Source organism: Leishmania mexicana, chromosome 32 (assembly GCF_000234665.1).
Source record: "Leishmania mexicana MHOM/GT/2001/U1103 complete genome, chromosome 32".
Lineage (NCBI taxonomy): Eukaryota > Euglenozoa > Kinetoplastea > Trypanosomatida > Trypanosomatidae > Leishmania > Leishmania mexicana.
The window spans coordinates 1063567-1084752 of NC_018336.1; the positions used below are offsets into that span (position 1 = coordinate 1063567).

The 21186-nt window shown below is 60.8% G+C and overlaps 6 protein-coding genes across 6 annotated transcripts; all 6 read left to right on the top strand.

Moving 5' to 3' along the window:
• Positions 1–371: 371 nt before the first annotated feature.
• On the top strand, positions 372–4070 carry LMXM_32_2670 (conserved hypothetical protein; the record flags this gene model as incomplete). The annotated part of the gene is made up of 1 exon (XM_003878475.1): positions 372–4070. One exon carries the CDS (start codon positions 372–374, stop codon positions 4068–4070), a length of 3699 nt encoding a protein of 1232 aa, XP_003878524.1.
• A 2001-nt stretch (positions 4071–6071) lies between these two features.
• LMXM_32_2680 (conserved hypothetical protein) lies at positions 6072–8576 on the top strand (the record flags this gene model as incomplete). Its single annotated transcript, XM_003878476.1, has 1 exon — positions 6072–8576. The coding sequence occupies one exon, from the start codon at positions 6072–6074 to the stop codon at positions 8574–8576; it is 2505 nt and encodes an 834-aa protein (XP_003878525.1).
• An 819-nt stretch (positions 8577–9395) lies between these two features.
• Positions 9396–10190, top strand: LMXM_32_2690 (DNAJ family-like protein; the record flags this gene model as incomplete). Its single annotated transcript, XM_003878477.1, has 1 exon — positions 9396–10190. One exon carries the CDS (start codon positions 9396–9398, stop codon positions 10188–10190), a length of 795 nt encoding a protein of 264 aa, XP_003878526.1.
• Positions 10191–11018: 828 nt separating this feature from the next.
• On the top strand, positions 11019–13634 carry LMXM_32_2700 (minichromosome maintenance (MCM) complex subunit,putative; the record flags this gene model as incomplete). Its single annotated transcript, XM_003878478.1, has 1 exon — positions 11019–13634. One exon carries the CDS (start codon positions 11019–11021, stop codon positions 13632–13634), a length of 2616 nt encoding a protein of 871 aa, XP_003878527.1.
• Positions 13635–15004: 1370 nt separating this feature from the next.
• On the top strand, positions 15005–15502 carry LMXM_32_2710 (conserved hypothetical protein; the record flags this gene model as incomplete). Its single annotated transcript, XM_003878479.1, has 1 exon — positions 15005–15502. The coding sequence occupies one exon, from the start codon at positions 15005–15007 to the stop codon at positions 15500–15502; it is 498 nt and encodes a 165-aa protein (XP_003878528.1).
• Positions 15503–16572: 1070 nt separating this feature from the next.
• LMXM_32_2720 (3-oxoacyl-acyl carrier protein synthase ii,putative) lies at positions 16573–17952 on the top strand (the record flags this gene model as incomplete). Its single annotated transcript, XM_003878480.1, has 1 exon — positions 16573–17952. One exon carries the CDS (start codon positions 16573–16575, stop codon positions 17950–17952), a length of 1380 nt encoding a protein of 459 aa, XP_003878529.1.
• Positions 17953–21186: the final 3234 nt, after the last annotated feature.

The window sequence follows — 21186 nt, forward strand, 5'->3', positions numbered from 1 at the left end:
TTGGCGGCGAGGGGTGACGGCAAGGGCTGGTGGCACCCTGCCGCCCTGCTTCGCTGGCAGGGGTAGGGACATGTCTGCCTCACACCTGGCCACTTTTCACCTTCTCCTGCCTCTTCACTCTCGTTCTCTTGTTTTCTCTCTGTTCACGGGTCACGTTGACGAATCGAAAGAAGCGAGCGGCGTGATTCGCAGAGGCCTCCACGGAATGCGCACATGCTCACACACAAGCACATACATCCCGGCATTTTTATCCTACGTTCCACCACCGCCATAGTCCTTTGCCTCTGCTCCCCCCTCCTCCCACACACATACACATACATATATATGCGTAGCGGCCTGGTGGTACCGTGCCACGTGCAGGGAGTGAAGCCATGTGGAAGGAGTGGACAAGTAAGATCAAAAGCTTCGCCGAGGATATTGCGTCACCCGACTACGACGACGAGAGGCACACTAGCAGCGGCGAAGTTGAAGAGGATGAGGTGCACGGTAGAGTACAACACAGCCACCACCTGACCTATGGTGAGCGCGGCCATGCACCCCAAAGAGACGACGTGGGCGTGACACGTGCGACAGCACATGATCAGCCCCAGAGTGGGACTGTCTATGGTGGCGCTGGTAATGCCTCCGCCCTGGAAACCGCGGCGCGGCGCTTGGCCTTGCAGCAAGATGAGCTGATGGTGGACCGGCATACAGGCGCCTGCGGCAGTGTCGACGCTGCCGCGTATGCACAGGCGTCCTCGGCTTCGACAGTAGTGGCGCCATCATCTCTCTCACTATCGCCAAGCTCGCCTTCCACAGGAGCTGCGGGGACACGTCTTCCCGGCAACATAGAGCCGCTGATGGCGTCTCCACAAGCGGCGACCGTCACACAGAGCAATGGGGCCGCACAGACGCCGGCTGAAAGTCTAGGCGATGACACTGTGGCTGCACACTCCTCCTCCTCCTCCCCCGGTGGCGCTCAGGCAGCATTGGTGAGTGCAGCAAGGCGTCGTGGTCCGCCGCAGGCAATGATGACTTGCAGTCCTCAGCCGGACACATTGCAGCCTTCACCAGTACAACTCTCCGCGTCGCTCTCATCGCCTTCTGCGGTACCAATCTCATTTATTTCACCAGCAATATCTGCAGGGGCGGCGCTTCCTGCACCAGCGGCCGCTGCAGCCCTGCAGACTCCGCCAATGCAGCAACAGCATCTACCGGAGCAAACGCAGGGGCTGGCGCAGCGCGTTGCTGCTCTCGAGGCAGAGAAGACTCACCTGCGAAGTGACATACGGAAATATCAAGACGAAGTCCGCGTCGCGCACGAGCAAACTGTTCAGTACTACGAAGCGAGGCTCAGGGAGGCTGCAGCTGCGGCAGCAGCCACCGCCAGCGCACAGGACGCGAACGTGCAGCAGCAAGTTGACGCGCTGCGCGCTGCTCTCCAGGTCGCTGCCGACGAGCTGGAGGTAGAGAAGGCACTCAAAACAGCACTCGAGGGACGCGTCGGCGAGCTGCAGCAGGAGGCTGATGAGCTGCGCGCGAGTCTTGCTGCAGCGCAGAAGGAAATAGCGGCCATGGCAGCGGCTGCGGCTGCGGCTGCCGCTGCAGCGTCAGCACCTTCTGGGACACCCGACGCGACCTCGCTTGCTCCAGAAGAAGATTGGCGTCAGCGTCATTCCGAAGCGCTGAACAGCCTCAAAAACGCAGTACAGGAGAAGACTACGCAGCTAGCGGCACAGACGGCTCAACTGCAGTCCTCGGAGGCGATTCACCGTTCCTTGGAGGCGAAGTTGCAGGCGGCGCAGAGGGAGGCGATGGCGAACATCATGGACAGTCATGACAAGAGCGCGGATGTCGCGCGCGACGAGCAACGCCGTCATGCGCAACTTCAGGACGAGGTGAGCCGGCTAAAATGCGAGCTGGAGGCGGAACGTCATCGCGCTGTCACGACGCAGGCGCTATTCGAGGATGCCCAGCGGAAGAGGGAAGACCTCGCCGCGCAGCTCGCACATGAGCAAACCATTTCACAAAGCGTCGATGCTACTCTAGGGCAGACGAGGGGGCTGGCTTCTGCTTCCGCCGCCACTGCCGCCGCATCGGCCGCTCACGAAGAAGAGCGGCACCGACTCGCCGAAAAGCTCGACCACATGGAGGCGGAGCGCGGCGTGCTGCAACAAGAGGTGAGGCAGCTCACGGAGGCGGCGGGTCAGCTACAACGCACACTCGACACCCGGGAGCACGAGTACGCGGTGGCGCAGGCAGAGCAGGCCGAAGCCCAGAAGGCTTTGTTGGAGAGGCTAAGCGGTTTCGAGGCTCAGGTGGCGAAAGGTGGGCCCGCTTACCACGAAGAGCTGCATCGATTACAGACGCAACTGGAAGGGGAGCAGAAGCGTGGAAAGGCACTGGAGGCTGATAAGCAGGCCGCAGAGCACGCTCGCACGACGGCCGAGGTGCACGCGGCATCGGCGGAACAGCGCTGCGGCTTCATTCAAGCGGAACTCGCAGCCCTCCAGCAGCAACTCAAGCGCCTCGAAGAGGCTGAGCGGGATCGCCAGCAGCAGGAGCGGCAGCGCATGACCGAGTCCGAGGCAAAGGAAAGCGGCGTCAACATGTCTGTCGCGGTCCTCACAGAAGTAAAGAAAGAGTTGGAGGGAAAGGTGCATACGCTGGAGGTAATGATGGATCAACTGCAGCGCATGACAGTTGACACACTGGTGCGCTTGGGCGTGGATGTGGAGCGCGTGGTAGAGGGAAGCCGTAGGCACAGAGGCGGCACAGAGCAGAAACTTTCGAGCTGCGACGACGGCGAAGCGGACTCCATGAAGGGCGAGAAGGGTTCTTCATCGGCGCCCACGGGAGTGCCGCTCCTGCAACTCTTTTCATTGCTGATGACGGAGTGTCTGCAACAGCACAGTATCGTGCTGCGGGCAGAGCGGGTGCAGCAGGAGTGGGAGCAGACCTACGAACAGGCCCGCCAAGTCAATGACTCGCTCAACCAGCAGGTGGCTGATGCGTGGGGTGTCATTGGGAAGCTGCGCGAGGAGTTGTCGCTGAAGGACGAGGCGGCGCGTCAGATGAAGTCACGCGTCGACAGTGGCGACGCTCGACTTGTGGAGGTGCAAGAACAGCTGGCCGGCGTCGTGCATGAGCTGCAGACTCTGCGCGAGGAGCGTGAGGGGTGGGCGACGCGGCTGCAGCAAGCTGCGACGGGCGCAGAGGGCCAGGCTAACACTGTGTCCTCCTTGCAAGAGGAAATAGGCACGCTACAGGATATGCTACAGGCAAAGGAGGAGGAGCTGCAGGCATCCTTGCAAAGCACGGAGAACTTGCAGCTCGTCCTGGAACGAATTCAGGAGATCAAGCGGCATGAAGTGGAGGCCTTGACGTTGGAGTCTCAGCTCGAGGCGGAGGATCTCAAGAAGCAGCTGGCAGAGGCGCGGCGAATCAGAGATCAGCACGACAGCGAGCTAGCAGGTCTGCGCGAGGGCTTTGAGCGGCAGCTCGCATCGAAAGATGCGGAAGTGACAACTATGCACCACAAGCTCGCGGAGATGCGCAAAGCGCTAGAGAAGACAACGTCGCGGCACATGGACGGCTCGGAGACAAGCATTGACAAGCGCGTCGTGTCGCAGCTTCTAGCCAAGTATCTGCACGCCTTCCTTGCGCAGCGGAAGGAGGCGGAGGACATGCTGAAGGTGCTGAGCGGCCTCCTCGACTGGGATGAGGCAACGCAGGAATATGTGGGACTGTTGCCTGGGCCGAACAACCCGCAGCCGCCGGACGGATCTGCCGCACAGCGACGCGGTGCTCGCCGGGGCCTGTTCAGGTGGCTTCGTAGCGGGGAGGCAGAGGCAAACAAGGCGGGACTGGCGTCCAAGTGGGTCGAGTTTCTGCTGAAGGAAAGCGAGGGCAGCGGAGGCGGTGGCCGTGCAAACCGCAGCGACGTTGGTGCCACGGCGTCCACTCCTGCTTCGTCTACCTCGACCCCCATCCCGGGCTCGCAACCAATCCCGTCATTAAGCTTTCCATCACCTTCGGCGGCGGCGGAGACGGCGACATCGGAGGCTGCTGCAAGCCGCCAATCGACGTGAGCGGATCCCCGCGGCTGCCTTTTCCGACGACCGTCAGCGTCATGGTGCTCGGCGACAGGGGACCCAGTTCCTGCGAGCGCCTCACCCCGAGAGCTGGCGTACATTTTGCGCGGCAGCTCGCTTCGCCTTGGCGCTAAACGCGCTTGACCACATTTTTGTTCTAACCACCTGGAGTTTTTTTTTTGCGTGAAGTGTGAGCGCGCGCGAGCTTCCGTCATGCGCATGCACGCAGACTCTTTTTTAGCTTCCCTCTTCCTTGGATGCCATCTCACTCCTTCAATCCGTTCCGTGCTTGCATGCACGCATGTCGCGGGGGAGGGGAACCCCCCTTCCCCCTTCCCCTTCCGTGCGCGGTGTCGCACGGTGCAGCGCACACCCGGCCTCTATGAGGGTAGGCCATGCAGCCCACCCACACCCCTTTTTCTATCCCTGCCAGACTGCCGAACCCTCCTCTCCACACACCCACTTCTGCTGCTGACACGGTCAAGCACCGACGACGTGGGGAGGAGGTCAGAGCGGTGTATCGTTACGGGTGTGCCGGCGGTCAGGTCCTAGATTGGCGCTGCGCTGGAGCGTACTGCGGCAGTGAGCATACGTGTGCCATCCGTGTGCTGGGCAACCTGTCAGCCTACACTCAACTTCATCCCACCCGGCCCTTACACTGCCTACAGAGCTGGGGAGCCTGGGTGCCACCCCGAGGGGGGTGCACCGGATGGCGGCCGGCATAGTGGGCGTGGCTGTGAGGCGACCCGCGAGGCGGGTGGGTGCGCAGAGTGTGTGGCAGGGGGCCGTAATCCGATGGCCGAGGCGGCGCATTTGCTGTAGCGCGCGTGCCTACGGCATGCTTCGCACCACGCGGGTGGTGCCTCTGCGGCAGGCCTCGGGTGGTGGTGTTCGACGCATGTTTTGGAGATGAATGAAAACGTCGGGCAGCGAACAGCGAAGCAGGAGTTCCTCCTCTCGGCTCGGCCTCATCCACTTGCTTTTCGTATTCGCTTGCAAGTCCTCGCATGGGTGTTGCTCCGGCTGTGTTCATTGTCCGTCCGTTTGTGTGTGTGTGTGTGTGGCTGTGTGAGTGGTTGGATGGCGCATCTGTTTCGTGGTTTCCGCACTTCCCTATCCGCAAGTACACAGGAAGGACGAAGCTGCGAATGAAAAAAACCGCCAAGGATCGATCTGCACAACCAGTGCATTACTCTCGCTCTTCTTTCTCGCTCCGCAACATACACACACACACACACACACACGTACATGGGTGAGCAAAGGGCATGCGTGCACGTGTGTCCGTGCGCCTGTATCTCAAGCCCCCCGTCCCGCGCCCGCCTCGGGGCATGTGAGAGACAGAGGATGTCCGTGTCAAAAGGAGTGTTGCCCCTGGTCTGGACGTACCTGTTCTCCCTCGGTTTATGTCTCTATCTTTCTCTCCATTCTTTCGTCTGCATCCTCAACGATGTCCCACACATATCGGGACAAACCCTCGCCGAACTGAATACGCGCCTCCGCGTGTGTATATGCGCATTGCTTCCGCAGTGACGGCAGCGTGTACACCACCGCAGCGAAGCAGCACACAAGCCAAGAAAAAGAGACGGAGCCGGAGTTTGGGACGTAGACCCTCTCGTGTACGTGTGCTCAGCAGCAACGACAAGGAAAGGCAACGCAGAGCCTTCTCGGTTGCGCGCGGTTGAGCGCTTTGCGCCAGCACTCTCAGTCGCACACACACGCACACATACACGGTGCCTGCAAGGAGAGGAGGGGTGCAGATCATTAGTGCTATAGTTTCTTGTACATACGTTCTGCGCCGCACCCGTTCGAGACCGCGGCGCGGGTTTGTGCGCGCGTGCTCTGTGGGCGTATCGAGACTGCATCATCTCGAGTTTCTCTTCTTAGAGGCGAAGTGGAACGGAGGCGGGCGGTTGAGCGTTCATTCATATCTTCCCCATTCACGCTCCACGCCGTGGTTGTTGCTCTTTTTCTTTTCGCGTAATCGACTTTGGGACGCGAATGTCCACCTATGAGTGGGTGATCGAGCAGGAGAGCCCCGACGGCGTGACAACACGTGTCGTGTTCGACTTCGCGGATGGCAATACTGTCAGCCACGGAAATGGTGGCCGCGCGAACGTATCTTCGTCGTCCTACCACCTGCAGCACCGCCGTGATGGACGCGGGCGAGGCTCGACCGGCGGCACACCGTCGGCCGCTGGCTTCTTTGCTTTCAAGGAAGTCACTCGCTCGGAGGAAGGCAGCAGTCGGCGCAGCAGTAAGCGCAGTAACGGCAGCCGCTCGCGTCGTCAACGTCACCACCGCCTGGGCACCTCCGGCAAGGGCAGCAGAGAAAGCGGCATCGGCACGATGGCAGGAACGGCCGGCTCCGCATACACATCGACATCTCTGCGGCAGCGCTACCAGCGCATGCTGTTTGGTGGTGGTCGTGGTGGGAGGTCGACGACTGTTGCTGGTGTCTCGCGGACCCCAACAGTGCCGCCTGACGTCTCCGCGTCCGTGCTCGCTTCAGGACTTCCGTTGTCTTATCGAATCGACCCAAGCGCTGGCCTCAATGACGACACCCACTCTCTCAGCTTCAACCCGCTTCGCGGGACGACCACGGGCGACCAGCCACCCAGCACCCTATTTATGTCTGCTTACGGTGCAGAACTGGTAGACGAGGACGAGCATCAAAGCAGCAGCGGCTGCCTGAGCCGGCGGAACTGCTGCAGGACAAGGAGGGGCAGCAGCAGCCGCGACGGCGGCGTATCGAGCGTGGTGTGTGCTAGCGTTACCTGTGACCTGAATGCTGCAGCACCGCAGCACGCGGCTGGTGGCATGCACAACACGGGCGACACCCCTCGGTGCTCCTCGGTGCTGATTGCAGCCGCCACAACGGCAGCAGCTGCGCCGCCTTTGTCCTGTTACCACCGCCGCGTTGTGGCGCGCGAGGAGAGCGACGAGGACTTCACGAGCGAGACTGGCATAGTCAACGGGAACGGCTCGTGTTACGTGCTGCGCGACGTGTGGGCAACGCGTGCCTCGTGCCCTCGCACCATTACAACGGCTCGCGCGGCCGACTTCCCTGCATTTCCACCGCTGCACCCCATCAGCGTAGAAAAGGAAGAGGAGCCGACGGAGACGGTGACTAGGTGCTGTGGTCACCCCGCCGGTGGCACCGGCGCCCGCGATGGGCTCAGTGGCATTGCGGATGCCATGAGCACGCAGCGGGCGTCGTTCTCCCTCGCAACGAGCCAGGAGAGCATCTGTGAAGAGGCCAAAGCAGATGCAGCGGAGCACCACCGGCGGTACAACAAGATGCTCCTTAAGAAAGAGCGTCAGTGGCGACGCGATCGAGGGTGGCAGCCAACGGGGTCAAGTGAGGGCTGTACGTTCAGCTTCTGTAGGATAGACGACTGGTACGCCGGCGAGGGCAGTCGAGGTCTCCGTGGTGGCGCGTCTGCCGGCCCCAGTCGGCGCGGTCGCCGAGAGCGCCCCTTGGGCGTGCGAGGAAGATTGGACGCCTACGAGCCTAGAAGTAGCAGCAGCACCGACAGTAATGAAGATGACGCGGACGACGAGAGCTGCGACACCTCGTCTCTCTCGTCATTAGAGTGTCTGAGCACCTCCTCGAGAGGTGACTTCGACGTGAGCCAGCTGCGGACGGACTCGGTCTTTGCAGCCACCGTGCAGTCTCTGGCGAGCCGAGCAGAGCGGGAGCGCAAGAAGATGGAGGTGCGGGAAGAGCAGATGCTCTGGTGTGAGGCTGCGCAAAACAAGGAGACATCAATGGCGCAACGGTTGCCGCTGCACTCACCAGCTACCTTCCGTGGCCTGATGCCTTCAGCAGACGGCGCTGCCTCCACGACGCCGGCGAGTCCGCCATCATTGGCCATCGCACTCCGTCGAGGAGACGCCGTGTCTGCCGGTGGGTTAATGAGAAACGGTGTCGGGAGTGGCAGCGCTTGTCGCAGCGGCGCTGTCTCGTCGTTCTTTATTTCACCAATTCACCAGTCCGTGGCAGCAGAGTCGGCGGCCTGGGCGGCGGGTACAGGGTTCGAGTTTCTGGGGCAAGGTGGCCTTGGCGGCAACGACACCACGTCATCGTCCTTGATGCCCACCTCACGACCGGCGCCCTGGCAGCGCCGTGGCAGCGCATCCGCAGCTGCAAGGGCCACCGTGAATCGACGTCGCGAGCGGTCCGAAGACAACGAAGAGGGTTACGCGGAGGAGCTAAAGGACTCATGCGACGGCGGTGCATCGTCCTCCGCGACGCGCGTGATCGCTGCTGATGCCCAGGCTAGGACCCACCGTGCACGCAAAAAGCGTAAGCGAGGTGATCGTGCTCGGCAGTCCGTCGTTGGCGAGTGTGGCGGCAGCCGCGCGTTGCGCCCCGTCGCGGCCCCATCGAACGGCCCTCCGCTGGAGATATTACCATGCAGCAAGGTGGATATGCGGGAAGACTTCCTCGAGTCGTTTCTGATGGAGGCGATGCTGGACGAGGGCGACTTTGCGCTTTACTAACGCCGCGCTCGCGGGGTCGGAGGGTGGTGCAGAGGGGGGAGAGAGGGAGCCATGCAGCGCGGCGGTGACAGCGGCATTGCCGCTAAGCCTTTCGCCTTAGACCTTCTCTGCACCCAAGTGTGAGTGTGTGCGAGCGGGTGTCTCCCTCAGTGCTGCGTCGCACGTTTCTTGGTGATGTCTTCTTTTTCGTGTGTGTACAACGGATTTGATTTAGAGTAAGTCACGAGATGCTCAACGAGAACAAAATCACCGGGCAATGACAGCGACACGCAGCGATGGACAAGACAGTGCTTGTGCAATGTCGCTGTATGCAGCTATCTATGTGTGTATTTCTTTTGTGTGTGTGTGTGTGCGTGGACGATAGAGTAGGGAGGGAGCGGGGGGGTGGTGGAGGTGCTTGGACGGCCTCTCGAAAAAAGGTGGACTGTCCCCCTCCCCTCCGACGCCTCCCTTTTCCCTTTCCTCGCCTCTTCTCGCCTTCTGAGCGGAGAACGAGGGGGAGACGGGAGAACGCACGACGACGGAGTCCATCAGGAAGACGTCGGCCGCTCATACTCCTTTCCGCTCGTACACACTCACACACACACACACGCACACACAGACAACTCTCTCACTACTCGATAATGTCGCGCATGGTGCCCCGTCTCCGTCTTCTGCTTGTTTTTTATGGGGCAATGGCGCGCGTACATGCACACATGCCCATGAAGTACACACTGTGGCTTCACTGTCCGCTCTGCAGGGAGGTGTTCATTGCAGCTCCTGCTTGTGTACATCTAGTGAATGGAAGAACTACCCCCTCTCCCGAAAAAAAAGGCAAACATGAACTTCACTAATGCCACATCCTCCACAGAATCGGGGGATGGGGTGAGACTGCAACAGCAGCAGCTCAATGCTGGTGCTGGCCAGTCACCACACATCACGAAGGAGAACATCGAGTCGTTCAATTACTTCCAGCTTTTCGGTCTAGGTACTCCGACCGCCTCCTCGGCGGCTGCCGCCACAGGAGGCAGTGGTGGTGGTATTGATGCCGCCATCCCGGACATCGACGTGGCGGCGGTGCGCCGTGTGTACCGCCGTCTGAGCCTGCGTTTCCACCCGGACAAGGACGACTCTGACGAGGCGCGCCACGCCTTCGAGGTGGTACACACGGCACTCGAGACGATCATCGACCCGACAAAGCTTGCGGCCTATGTCAAAACTCTCGTTGAGGAAGGCGGCGGTGCTGGCGGCAGTGGGGTCCCCGGTGAGGAAGCGCGCCAGCGTCAACGAGCGCATCAGGCTCATGTTGAGGCCCAGTGGGCAGCCGATATGCTTGTGCAACGGGCACAGGAACGTCTGGCAAAGGAGGCGGCGGCGCGGCAGGCTGCCCAGGAGCGTGAGGAGGCAGCGCAAAGACTTCTGTCCGAGCTGACGAGCTCACTGAACACACCGTTTCAGTTGATGGAGGCGGAGTTGGTGCGCGACTGGGACGTGGATGAGGAGATGGTGGGAATGAAAACCAAGGAGGTAATGAAGGTGCTGCGGCAACTGGAATCGGCGGACGGGGCGTGGACGTCTCACGTAATGCACGAAGGAGCGTCGCGCAAGCGAGATCGCGAGGACACGGCACGGTGATATACCCCGATGCAGCATTGTGTTGCCGCTCTACATCCCTCTCCTCATTTTTGTATTTCTCTGAGCACTTGACCGTGAAAACAGCACGCACACATCTGTGTGCCGTCAACTTCTGCTGAGCATGCGATCGGCATCCTCTGTGGTTTTGTGAACGTGTGTCGTAGACCACCCACTTGGACAAGCTGCTATCTCGTGTTGCTACTCACCCTCCCACCCCCACCAGAGACATACGCCTCTTGAGAAAAAAGATGTGTTGTAACCCGGGTTCCGCTAGCCCCCCCCTGGAGCGCGCCGGTACCTCACCATTGGCCGTGTATTGCATGCCGCGCTATCCTTTTTTTTTGTTTGTTTGTTTTATTTTTCCTCCTCCCTCTCCTGTTCTCTTGCCCTCCCCGAGCGGCGCAGCCCCATCTGTCCATTCCACCGCACACACTCATACACACGCACTCGCGTCCAACGCAGCGGCAGGTAAAAAAAACGAAGCGGACATCATTCAGCGGCCACCACACTGCGAGTGCATCCTGCTTGCACGCGGAGCTGCGTTGAAGTCGACCACGGGAAGCGCAGGAGGTGCTCATCATCTGCGTGTGACGACAGCCCTGCTTGAACGCGCCTGTGGCGAGACGCCTCCTTCACCACCCGTCGCTGCACGTCACCGCCTGCTTTTTGCACCCTCCGCTCGCAGGCCGCGGCTTTTGATCCACACACACACACACACACACACATGATCACACTCATACACATATAGATTTTAGCAACAGCCCTTCCTTCCACCCTGCGGCACCACCCGCGCATCTTCGCAAGCAGCACAGCAGTGGCCCGTTCACCATGCTCACCAACCGCACTCTGACGGAGGAGCAGACGATTATTCGGCGGCACTTCACCGACTTCTTTGAGAGTGAGCGCTACGAAGAAAAGTACCATGCACGCATCCAGGCGATGATCGTCGCTGGCAAGGCGCGCCTACTCCTAGATATTGGCGACTTCCTCGACTACGTCCCCATCAGCGCAGGCGGAGATGGTGGCGACGGCGTCGGCAATGGTGGGGCTGGCAGCGAGCTGGGGCTGTCGCTGGGGGCCAGCATTATCCGCCAGCCGGGCAAGTACATTCCGCTTTTGGAGTTAGCGCTTCACGATGTCGTACTTCGGCAGCAGCCCGAGTACCTGAAAGTCGACTACCGCTCTCGGGTTGTGCACGCTGGCTTTGAGGGCCCGGTTGGTCGCGTTTTGTCGCCACGCGAGCTCTACGCGCGTCACCTGAACACTATGGTTGCGCTAGAGGGCATCGTGACACGGCAGTCGACGAACCGGCCGCGCGTTCTGGAGACGGTGCACTACTGCGTCGAGACGAACAAGTTCACAAAGAAGGAGTTCCGCGATCAGCTGACGCCGATGATCGACAGCTCGCATCTGCCCACGGTGAACGTGATGCCCAAGACGGACATCGAGGGCCACGCCCTGCGCACAGAGCTTGGCTTGTGCACCTTCATGGATTCGCAATGTGCGGTACTGCAGGAGGCACCGGAGCGCGCACCGACCGGGCAGCTGCCCCGCAACGTCGAAGTGCGCTTTGATGACGACCTCGTCGATGCTGTGAAGCCTGGTGATCGCGTGCTGCTTGTCGGTGTTTACATGCCGTACACGACGTTGGACAGCAAGAGCTTCCAGTCCATCGTGCTGGTGAACCACGTCGTGTCGACTCAGGCCTTCACCTTCCTCTCCCGCCCCATCCCATCCGTGGAGGATCGACTGGCTCGCTTTGCGCAAAAGTGTGTCGAGCAGCTCGGCCCCGGTGGCGTACTGGAGACACTCTCCAAGGCAGTCGCCCCTACCATCTACGGCATGACGGCTGCGAAGCAGGCGATCTTACTGATGATGGTTGGCGGTGTGGAGCGCAAGTCACACAACTCGCACGTGCGTGGTGACATCAACGTCCTCCTCGTCGGTGAGCCGTCGACAGCCAAGTCGCAGCTGCTGCGGTTTGTCCTCGGCATCGCACCGCTCGCCCTGAGTACGACCGGCAAGGGTTCCTCCGGTGTCGGGCTGACGGCGGCCGTGGCGACGGACAGCTACACGGGCGAGCGGTCGCTGAGCGCTGGGGCGATGGTGCTGGCGGACCGAGGCATTCTCTGCATCGACGAGTTCGATAAGATGGGCTCGCAAGACCGGGTAGCGATGCATGAAGCGATGGAGCAGCAGACGGTCACGATCGCCAAGGCTGGCATTCACGCATCGCTGAACGCCCGGTGCAGCGTGTTGGCGGCAGCGAACCCGATCTACGGCTTCTACAGCGTGCAGCACCGCTTGGCATTCAACGTCGGCCTGCCTGAGTCTCTGCTCTCCCGTTTTGACTTGACCTTCATCATTCTAGATCAGCATGCCTCGGACTACAACCGTCGCATTGGCTACCACATCCTGCGCAACCACATGACTGCGGAGGCCGTCCGGTACGACGAGGTCGAGTCACGGACGGTGGTTGACAGCGTCGAGGCCGGCAGCGGACGTGAAATCAGCGGAGCCGAGCTGGACGGCCGTGATGGGCGTCGGGGCAGTCGGGCCGTTGACGGGGAGGATGGTGGCAGTGGTGAAAGCCGTCTTGACTTGCGCATGACGACGAACAGCACCGGTGAGTCGATTGTCAGCATCGACTTTTTGCGAACCTTTCTGCAGATGGCGAAGCGCGGGTCGCCGCTGCTGACCGAGGTGTCGCGCGATCTCGTGTGCCAGCACTACGTGCAGCTGCGCGCGGAGCAGCAGGACGGCGGGCGTGACGGGTTTTTCATCACCCCGCGTACGCTTGACGCGATTGTGCGTCTGTCCACTGCGCACGCCAAGCTTCGCCTCTCGCCGACGGTGGAGGAGTCGGACGTGACGGCAGCGATGGCTCTCCTGCGGGCCTCCGTGAACGCCGCGACGACGGCGACGCGACAGCGCAAGGAGGACAATCAACACTCGCTATCAGAGGTGGCCGCCCGTGTTGCTGGAGCGGCACTGGCACCTGGTCAGAAGCGTCCAAACGCCGCCATGGAGGTGGTGGGGGCACGGAACAGCGGGACCGAGGAGTACGCCGACGACAACGCGCCAGGCAGCAGCTCGCGCCAACGACTGTGCATCGAAAGCGTTCTCGTTGGCGACAGCGGGCGTGGTAGCGGCGAAGCGGCGGCAGCTGTCCCAGATGCAGCGCCTGCAGTCACTGCTGGCAGCCTCAGTGGCGCCGCAGCTGCTGCGGTCGACATCAATCTCAGTCGGCGCGTGATCGAAGCGCTGAAGCAACTGCAGCGCGAGCAGCGAGCTGGCGTCTCGCTGGATGAGCTACATGAGCGCCTAGGTGGGCCCACGATCTCGGTAGAGTCGCTGAAGCTCTCCGTCATGCATCTGCAAGGGGACGCCTTCATCTTTGAGAGCACCGAAGATGGCGGCAGCAACACGATCCAGTTCATTTAAGCTGTGCGGTCTGGCGAGGCGGGGCAGGACTGGGGGTTGGTGGCGGTGGTGGTGGAAGACGCATCTCCTCACGCTCACCACTGCCCTCATCTTTTCTCTCTCCTCGTGGTGCAATCGCGTACCCTGTCAGCGCGCGTGCGCTCCGCTTCCCTCTCTTCCCCTCTCCCTGTACATTGATAAAGATGATGAGTGCTTTCTGATGGGGAGTGACTGTGCCTCCTCCCTTCTTCCACCCACACGCACACATCTAAATCTATGTAGATCCACTTCTTCGTCTGGTTGGCGTCATAGACGCGCAACTCCCGCGTTGCGCTGTGGCCCTTCACGTTGTTGTCGTCATTCTATTCTCCTTGCATGTATCCGGCAGCGATGCTGATACGTGCCTCTCTTTCTCTTGTGTTTTTTTCGCGCGTGTGTGTGTGTGTGTCGATGGGGCGGAAGGGGGTTCGGCGTGCGGGGGGGAGGAGGGAGGGGGGAGCGCCCTGCCCAGTGAGACGTGGACCGTGGTACCAGCTCCTTTGCTGTCGCCGCTTCTGTTTCCAGAACCCGCCAGGACTGTGAAACCGGCCCTCACCACTGCCGCCCCCCCCAAGTCGGCCTTGGCCCACTCCTCTTCCCGCCGCCCTCACAGCGTCGCACTCGATGAGGAGAGAGTGAGAGAGGTAGGAAGGCGTTGTTGTCTCACTGCGTGTCGGTGTGTCCGTGTGAGTGTGGACTGGCTTCGTTCTCCTTTTTCTTTGACATCCTCTCTCGCTGTGCAGGAAGTTGTGACTCCGATGGAAGCGAACGGGGCACTCACGTACGACGAGATGGCCGTCGACACGCAGAATGGCTGCGATTAGAAATGGATGCGTCAGCAGAGGTCTGGCGTGCACCGTCCCCAGATGCGGCCCCTCACTCTCTCCCCCACACCACCCGAAAGGGCATCCAGGGCAAGAGACCGGGGGCGAGGGCGAGAGGACCCTCCCTTTTCGACTCTCTCTCCCCTCTCAATGGCTTGCCTTGCCGACCCTGTGCATTGTGGCGCTAGCATAGGCTGTGCTTTACTCCGTAAGCACAGTCGTACGCTTGCACGTGTGTGCGCGGCAACGCACCTTCGCGGGTGTGAGCGTGCTTCATTCTCGCAGCACGGACAGGTGCGCTTGACACGCCTTGCAGACTCACTCCCCCATGTACGCTCTCTGACGGACCACTGCCTCCTTCGGTTCGCCCCCATATATTTTGTTCTCGTTTTGGCGGCCCTCTTTCTGCCCCCCTCTCCCTCTCCCTCTCCTTCTCCCCCCTCTCCTCCCCATTGTCTGCCGCCGCACCTGAAGGCGTGTCGGCGTACATTTTTGCGGTGTGGGTGAAAGCGAAGATCAACTAGAGCCATGCTGTGTGGTGGACTTCAGACGTCGCCGCGGCTGATGGCTCGTAGCATCGCAGGGCCACAAGTTCTCGGTGCTGAGGTGCCATCCTTTCGCAGTTTCCCGTACCGGGCCCAGGAGACGTTGTACCTGTACCGACACTTTCTCCAGCTTATTTACCACCACTACGGGCCCGAGGAGCGCAAGGACTTGCTGTTTCGGCTGCGCAATGAGTTCTCCAGCAAGCGACACCTGCGAGGCCCTCGTGCCATCTCGGCGGCGCTGAAGCGTGGGGAGGGGATGCTTGCACTGCAGCGCCAACTCCTTCAATCGCGCGAGGTCCGCCGGGGAACGTCACGCGATGGTGGGGCGCAGAGTGTCGACGCACTGTGGGATCAGTTCCAGGTTGTTTCCGGGAACGTGCTGCCTGGCCTCCGCAACTATGAAAATTCGCTCCCCGTCTCGAACGGGAGCTACGTTACACAGGCGAGCACGAATAACGTGTACTCGCGCCGCCGATGATGATGGCGGGGGCGGCGTTGAGAGTTTGCGAAAAATGTACGAATCCGACACGCGTACGCACACCGTCGAAGATTTCGTGCTTGTGGGGGTTTAGGTGGAGGGGAGCAGGGGAGGGGGTGGGGTTGCGTTTAGACTGCCGAGTAGTAACGCGCGTGGTCGAGGATGATGCACGGAGAAAGAGCAGCGGCCAAGAAGAATGCGGCGGCCAGCTGCCACACGCACAGCCCTTCTCCTGTTTTCCTCGTGCCCTTGCTTCCTCGGCCTCTCCTTCGATACCCGGGTAACAGATTGCGCGTGTGCGGGTTGTACCAGCGTAACCTTCCTTCTCTCGGCGCCCACATACGAATTTTTGTGCCAGCACAACCCTCATCGGTGCAGCTAACCGCTTTTGATGCTCACTCATCCGAGCCATCCACCCCCTCTACTCCCCCCCCTCCCGCCCTCCGGTGTACTGCACATGAGCTGAACAAGGTGCTGCAACGGCAGGTGGCCACGGTGCCAGAGTTGAAAGCCGATTAAACCAGAAGAACCGTCTTGGCAGCAGTGCCCCCAGCCCCACCCTTTGCCCCATCTGACACAAACACATACATGCATGCATCAGTCTTCTGCTGACTCAGTGAAACTGATCTCACCTGCTAGCGTGTGCGCATCTGAGTCTGGGTCCGTCCCTTGCAAGTGGCGATGAAGAAGTTGCTGCTGGGCAGAAGCAGCTACGCCGGCGCCAACTCCTCTGCCACGTCGGCTGATGCGTGTCCCTGCTCCACCACCCCCACCCCCTTCTCCGGTGCGCCCAGGATCCTCGCCGTGAACGGCGGGATGTCCCTACCGCGTCCCACCTCTGCGTTGCTCTCTTCCTCTGCCATTCACACTTCGTTTTCTTTCTCGCTTGCTGGACCTCCGGCGCACCCGCGACGTAAGCGCACTCAAACCGAGACAGACACACACGTAGCCATTTTATTGGTGTCTCTACCACATACCGTCCTTCAGCGACATCTGCACGCGGACAAATCATGGGCTTTGGAGCTCTTCCGACCCGCTCCCCCCGCCGTGTCGTGGTGACGGGAATCGGCATGGTCACGCCACTCGGCATCACCGCCGTGGACACGTGGGCTGCTGTGTGCCGTGGCCAATCTGGCAGTCGACCGCTGATTGAGGCCCCGCACTTTTTGCCCGGGTTCCTCAAAAACGACAGGATGCTATCTCCGCAGCAGAAGGCAGCGGCGCTGGAGAAGCTTGTCGCTGCCTTGCCGTGCAAGGTAGCTGCTTTCGTTCAGCCGCCAGCCGAGGTCGTGTTGGCGGCTGGCAAGGTGGGCAAAGCACTCCCTGCGACCGATCCGTTCGCGCCTACCGCCCACGAGCCGCGGGCGCTTCGCTTATGTGCGCGTGCCGTTGAGGAAGCGCTCACCGACGCTGCTCTGCAACTCTCCGAGGCCGTGCAGGATCGCTGCGGCGTCAACATTGGCATGGGCATCCCCTCCCTTGCCGACGTGACGGACGTGTCGGTCCACCTGACAGGCGACGCCATCGCCACCGAGGAGGGTCAGGTGCACTACAGCAAGGTCCCTCCAATGTTTTTGCCCAAAATCTTGGGCAACATGGCAGCCGGCAACACGGCCATCCGCCACAAACTACGCGGTCCCATTGGCAGCACTGTGGCTGCATGTGCAACAGGGGCGCACTGCATTGGTGAGGCGGCCTCGTGGATCCGTGAAGGCCGTGCGGATGTTATGGTGTGCGGCGCGGCGGAGGCCTGCATCACGCCGGTTTCCGTGGCCGGCTTTGCGCGGATGCGGGCACTGTGCACACGGTACAACGATACCCCGTCGTCCGCCTCACGGCCATTCGACGTAACTCGTGCCGGCTTTGTAATGGGAGAAGGCGCAGGTATTTTGATCCTCGAAGCGCTCGAGCACGCCGTGGCGCGGGCGGCGCCGCGCGTGTACGCCGAGCTGCGCGGCTTTGGCATATCGTGCGATGCCCACCATGTGGCGGTGCCACACCCCGAAGGGCTTGGTGCCCGCCGCTGCGTGGAGCAAGCCTTGGCGGATGGTGGGGATGTCCCTGCGGCGACCGTCGGTTACGTTAACGCGCACGCGACGGGGACGATCGGCGATGAGGTGGAGCTGATGGCGCTCCAGCGAGCACTGCGACCTTCCACGCCATCATCCTCTCCGGCGCTGCATGTGAGCAGCGCCAAAGGAGGGCTGGGTCATCTACTCGGCGCTGCTGGCAGCGTCGAGGCCGCGCTGACGGTCTTGACGTTACATGAGCAGCGCGCGCCGCCGACGGCGAACTTGACGACGGCGTGTCTCACGAGAGAGCAGCAGGAGTGCGGCTTGGTGTGCATCCAAGGCAGCACCGCGCAGCCACTGCAGAGCTGCGAGGCAGTTATATCGACAAGCTTTGGCTTCGGCGGAATCAACACGGCCTTGCTCTTCACGCACGTGTAGCTCCGAGACAGACAGGTAGGCACACGGAGGGCGAGGAAGGGGTGAGGGGATGCGTAGTTTCGCGCATGCGTGGACTGTTCGTGCCGTATCGAACTGCCGGTGCACCCTGACCTCTGCCGTTTCCTTTTGTCGTGCCTTCTTCCGTGCGCCACGCTGTGTGCCTTTGTGGTGTTCACCCACCACCTTCCCCACTTCTCTTCCCAGAGACACCCAAGAGCGAATGTGCCGTTGAAGCGCCGTTCTTGCATCGAGGCGGCTCCCCATCTTCCTCGTCTTCCGCATTCGATCTCGCCTCAGATCGGCATGAGCACAAGCTGTCTAACAGTTGCTCGCCATGCGCTAGAAACCTTTGTGCCTATGTGCAGGTGTGCGGATGAGTGTACGCGTACGGGTAAGGTAGTGACCTGTAGCCGTCGAACCAAGCCCGTATACATACACATCTGCAGACATGCACCCACGCAGGCGAATGCGTAAACCGGGACAGCGGCACAGGACGGCACAGTCCGAGTTTTCCCCGTCAGCGGCGGAGGAAGAGATGCTGAAAGACGCGGCTTGTTGCTGCTCACGTAGATGCCTCTGGTTGTGCGCGTTTTGTTTTTTTCTCCCTAACCCATCTCTGAGCGCCTCTGCCGTTCTTCTCACCTCACGTCTCTTCAGCGATGACCCTCTTTCAAGTTCCTGCTCAGAGTCCGCGGGTATGGGCGTGCGTGTGCCTGTGCGTCTGTGGATGTATGTTTGCGTGCCTTTTGTTGTGCAGGTCTGCACCCCCTGCTGGTTCTGGGGGCGGCGGGGAGAAGCGGAATTTCGCCGCTGCGCTCTCTTCACCCTTTCCGTCTACTCGGGAGATCTACATGCGCACGCGCGCTGCATCCTTTTAGACTTGACAGCCTATCATTGCTCAGCAGAGCGAGAGGGATGGGCGAAACAGGCGCGTAGAGCTGCACATCGATCCGCCCCACGGCGCTCGTGTGCGGGGCGCGCGGCATCGCCCCTCCATCGGGGCGGGCGAGCGGGTGCCGGTGGCATGGCGAGAGCGCCCCGAACGGCACCACCGAGCCACCCGGCGCCCGCCGCGGAGGGGCACGGCGTCTTTCTACGGGATGCGGCGGCGTGACGCGGCCGAGGGAGTAGCAGGACGCGCAGGCAGGGTGGCGCAGAGTCTCCGAGGCGCCGGGCCTGCGGCTGGCCGGCCCCCTCCCTGGGCTTACCCGGCATGCGCCCGGGCCACCCCCTGCTACCCGCACAGCGGACGCCACGGCCCCCATCCCCTCGAGCCGGGCCTTGGCCGCGGCCGGTCTGCGTCAAGGTGTGCGGCGCACCCATGTGTGCGGGGCGCGCCCACCGCGCAGCACGTGCCCGAAGAACAAGCGATGAAGGGCAGGGAGGGCCCGGTAGGCGCGTGACCTCGATTCGACGGCGGACGGCGCGCCCTAGACAACGAGGACGTAGCCGGTGATGCGGCGGAGGCAGGCGAGCTGTGGTTGTGTAGGCGTCCATGTGCTGGCGTGCTCCGGCTAGAAAGCCACGTTGCCAAGAAAAAAAGAAAAGAAAACGCGTTGCATCATCTTCTCGTTACGTGCTTCTCCCTTACCCTATCGTGTTGGGAAAGGTACAGAGAGTGCGTGCGCCGGAGAAACAGGTGCACACATTCAAGAAGCATGACTACTTCGCTTGCGCTTGTGCGCTGCTTGTTTGCTGTGTAGCGCCCTCTCGTTTTATGAGACCACCGCACCCTTTCCCTCTCAGCAGGGTGTGCGAGATGTCCACCACTTTGCTCTCTGTCTTCCCCTCGCTCTCACCCGTGCCTTCGCTGCCTTCGCCCCTTTGCGTGGCTCACGTTCTCATCTTACACCATCTACAACTGCACCGGCGTTTTGTTTATTTATTTTTTACTTTTGCGTGTGTGCGCACGCATATGCCTGTGGTCTTCGTTGCTCGCCTTCCTCGAACATGCACGCCCACGCCTACGCGCAATGATGTGCATGCGCGCCGCTTCCTCCCAACACGCGCCCACACCTACGCATACCCATATACATATATGTATATATATATATATATCTTTGGCTCTGCTCCCCCGTCTTGGTGCTCCACGCCCAAACATGAATGCCTACCGAGCACCAGGTAAGCACGCATCATCAATCCGCGGAGACGAAACGCTTCTTTGTTTCTTTTTTCTTTTAGTTTTGTTGGCGTCATTTTTCGACTTCCCTTTTTTCCCTTTCTCTCTCGTGTGCTGTTCCACCTCCAGTTGGATGTCTTTGTGTTCTCTCTCTCCCTCCCTCTCCCTTGCCCTTGACCCCTCCGTGTTTTTTTTTCTTTTTTTTCTGTTTCGATTTTTTTGTATCTCGCTCTGTCTCGCTCTCCGTCGTGCCGTTTATCATCATCATCATCTTGCCAGTGTACGCCCCTTATCGGGTCCTGTCTCCGACCCGTTATCACACGCGCTCTGGTCTCCCCTCTCCTCTCCCCTCTCTCCGTCCCCGTCGTTGCTGCTTTTGTTCCTCCATCCACACATCACATCCGTAGCTTCGGCGTGACGGCTCGAGTTTTCACCCCCGTCTGCTGGCCCTACGACCTACACATCTACGCCCCCTCTCTTTCCACGTGGGCCAACGCAAACTTCCCATCACCACCCAACTCTAAACTACTCTTCCCTTCCTCGCCTTTCCCTCTCCCGTTTTTTTTCGTTATATTATTTTCTTTTGTTGTTGTTTTTCCCTTTCCGGTTTCCTGTCGTCCCCGCGCTTCATCTCCATATTGAGCTCGCTCGCTCTCTTCTCCTTGGTCTTTCGAGGCATTCTCTTGCTTCTTGTTTTTTCTCCCTGCCTGTCTGCCGGCCTTTCTGTTTCTCTGTTGGCGATACGGTCTGTCCAGCAACATTGCTCCCTCCCTCCCCCCTCCGGTCTCCAAGCCTCGTACTACGTCTCTGTCTCTCTCGACTCGCACAGCCGCCTCTTAGCACGAACAACAGCAGCAGCAGCAGCAACTCTAGCGACGTATAACGGGTCGGTTGCTTTTTTAACTCTTCTTTCCATTTTTTTCTCTCTCGCACACATTCGCGTTCTCCACTCTGCATCCACAAACACCCCTCCCCCACCGCAGCGTCCCTCACCGTGCCCGCCGCCGGACAACATCACCGCCTCCATCGCTAGTGACCGTGTTTTTGATTGTTTTGTGGACGAGGACGACGCCGACGGGCAGTAGCAGCGACACCTACACGAACACCGACACGGA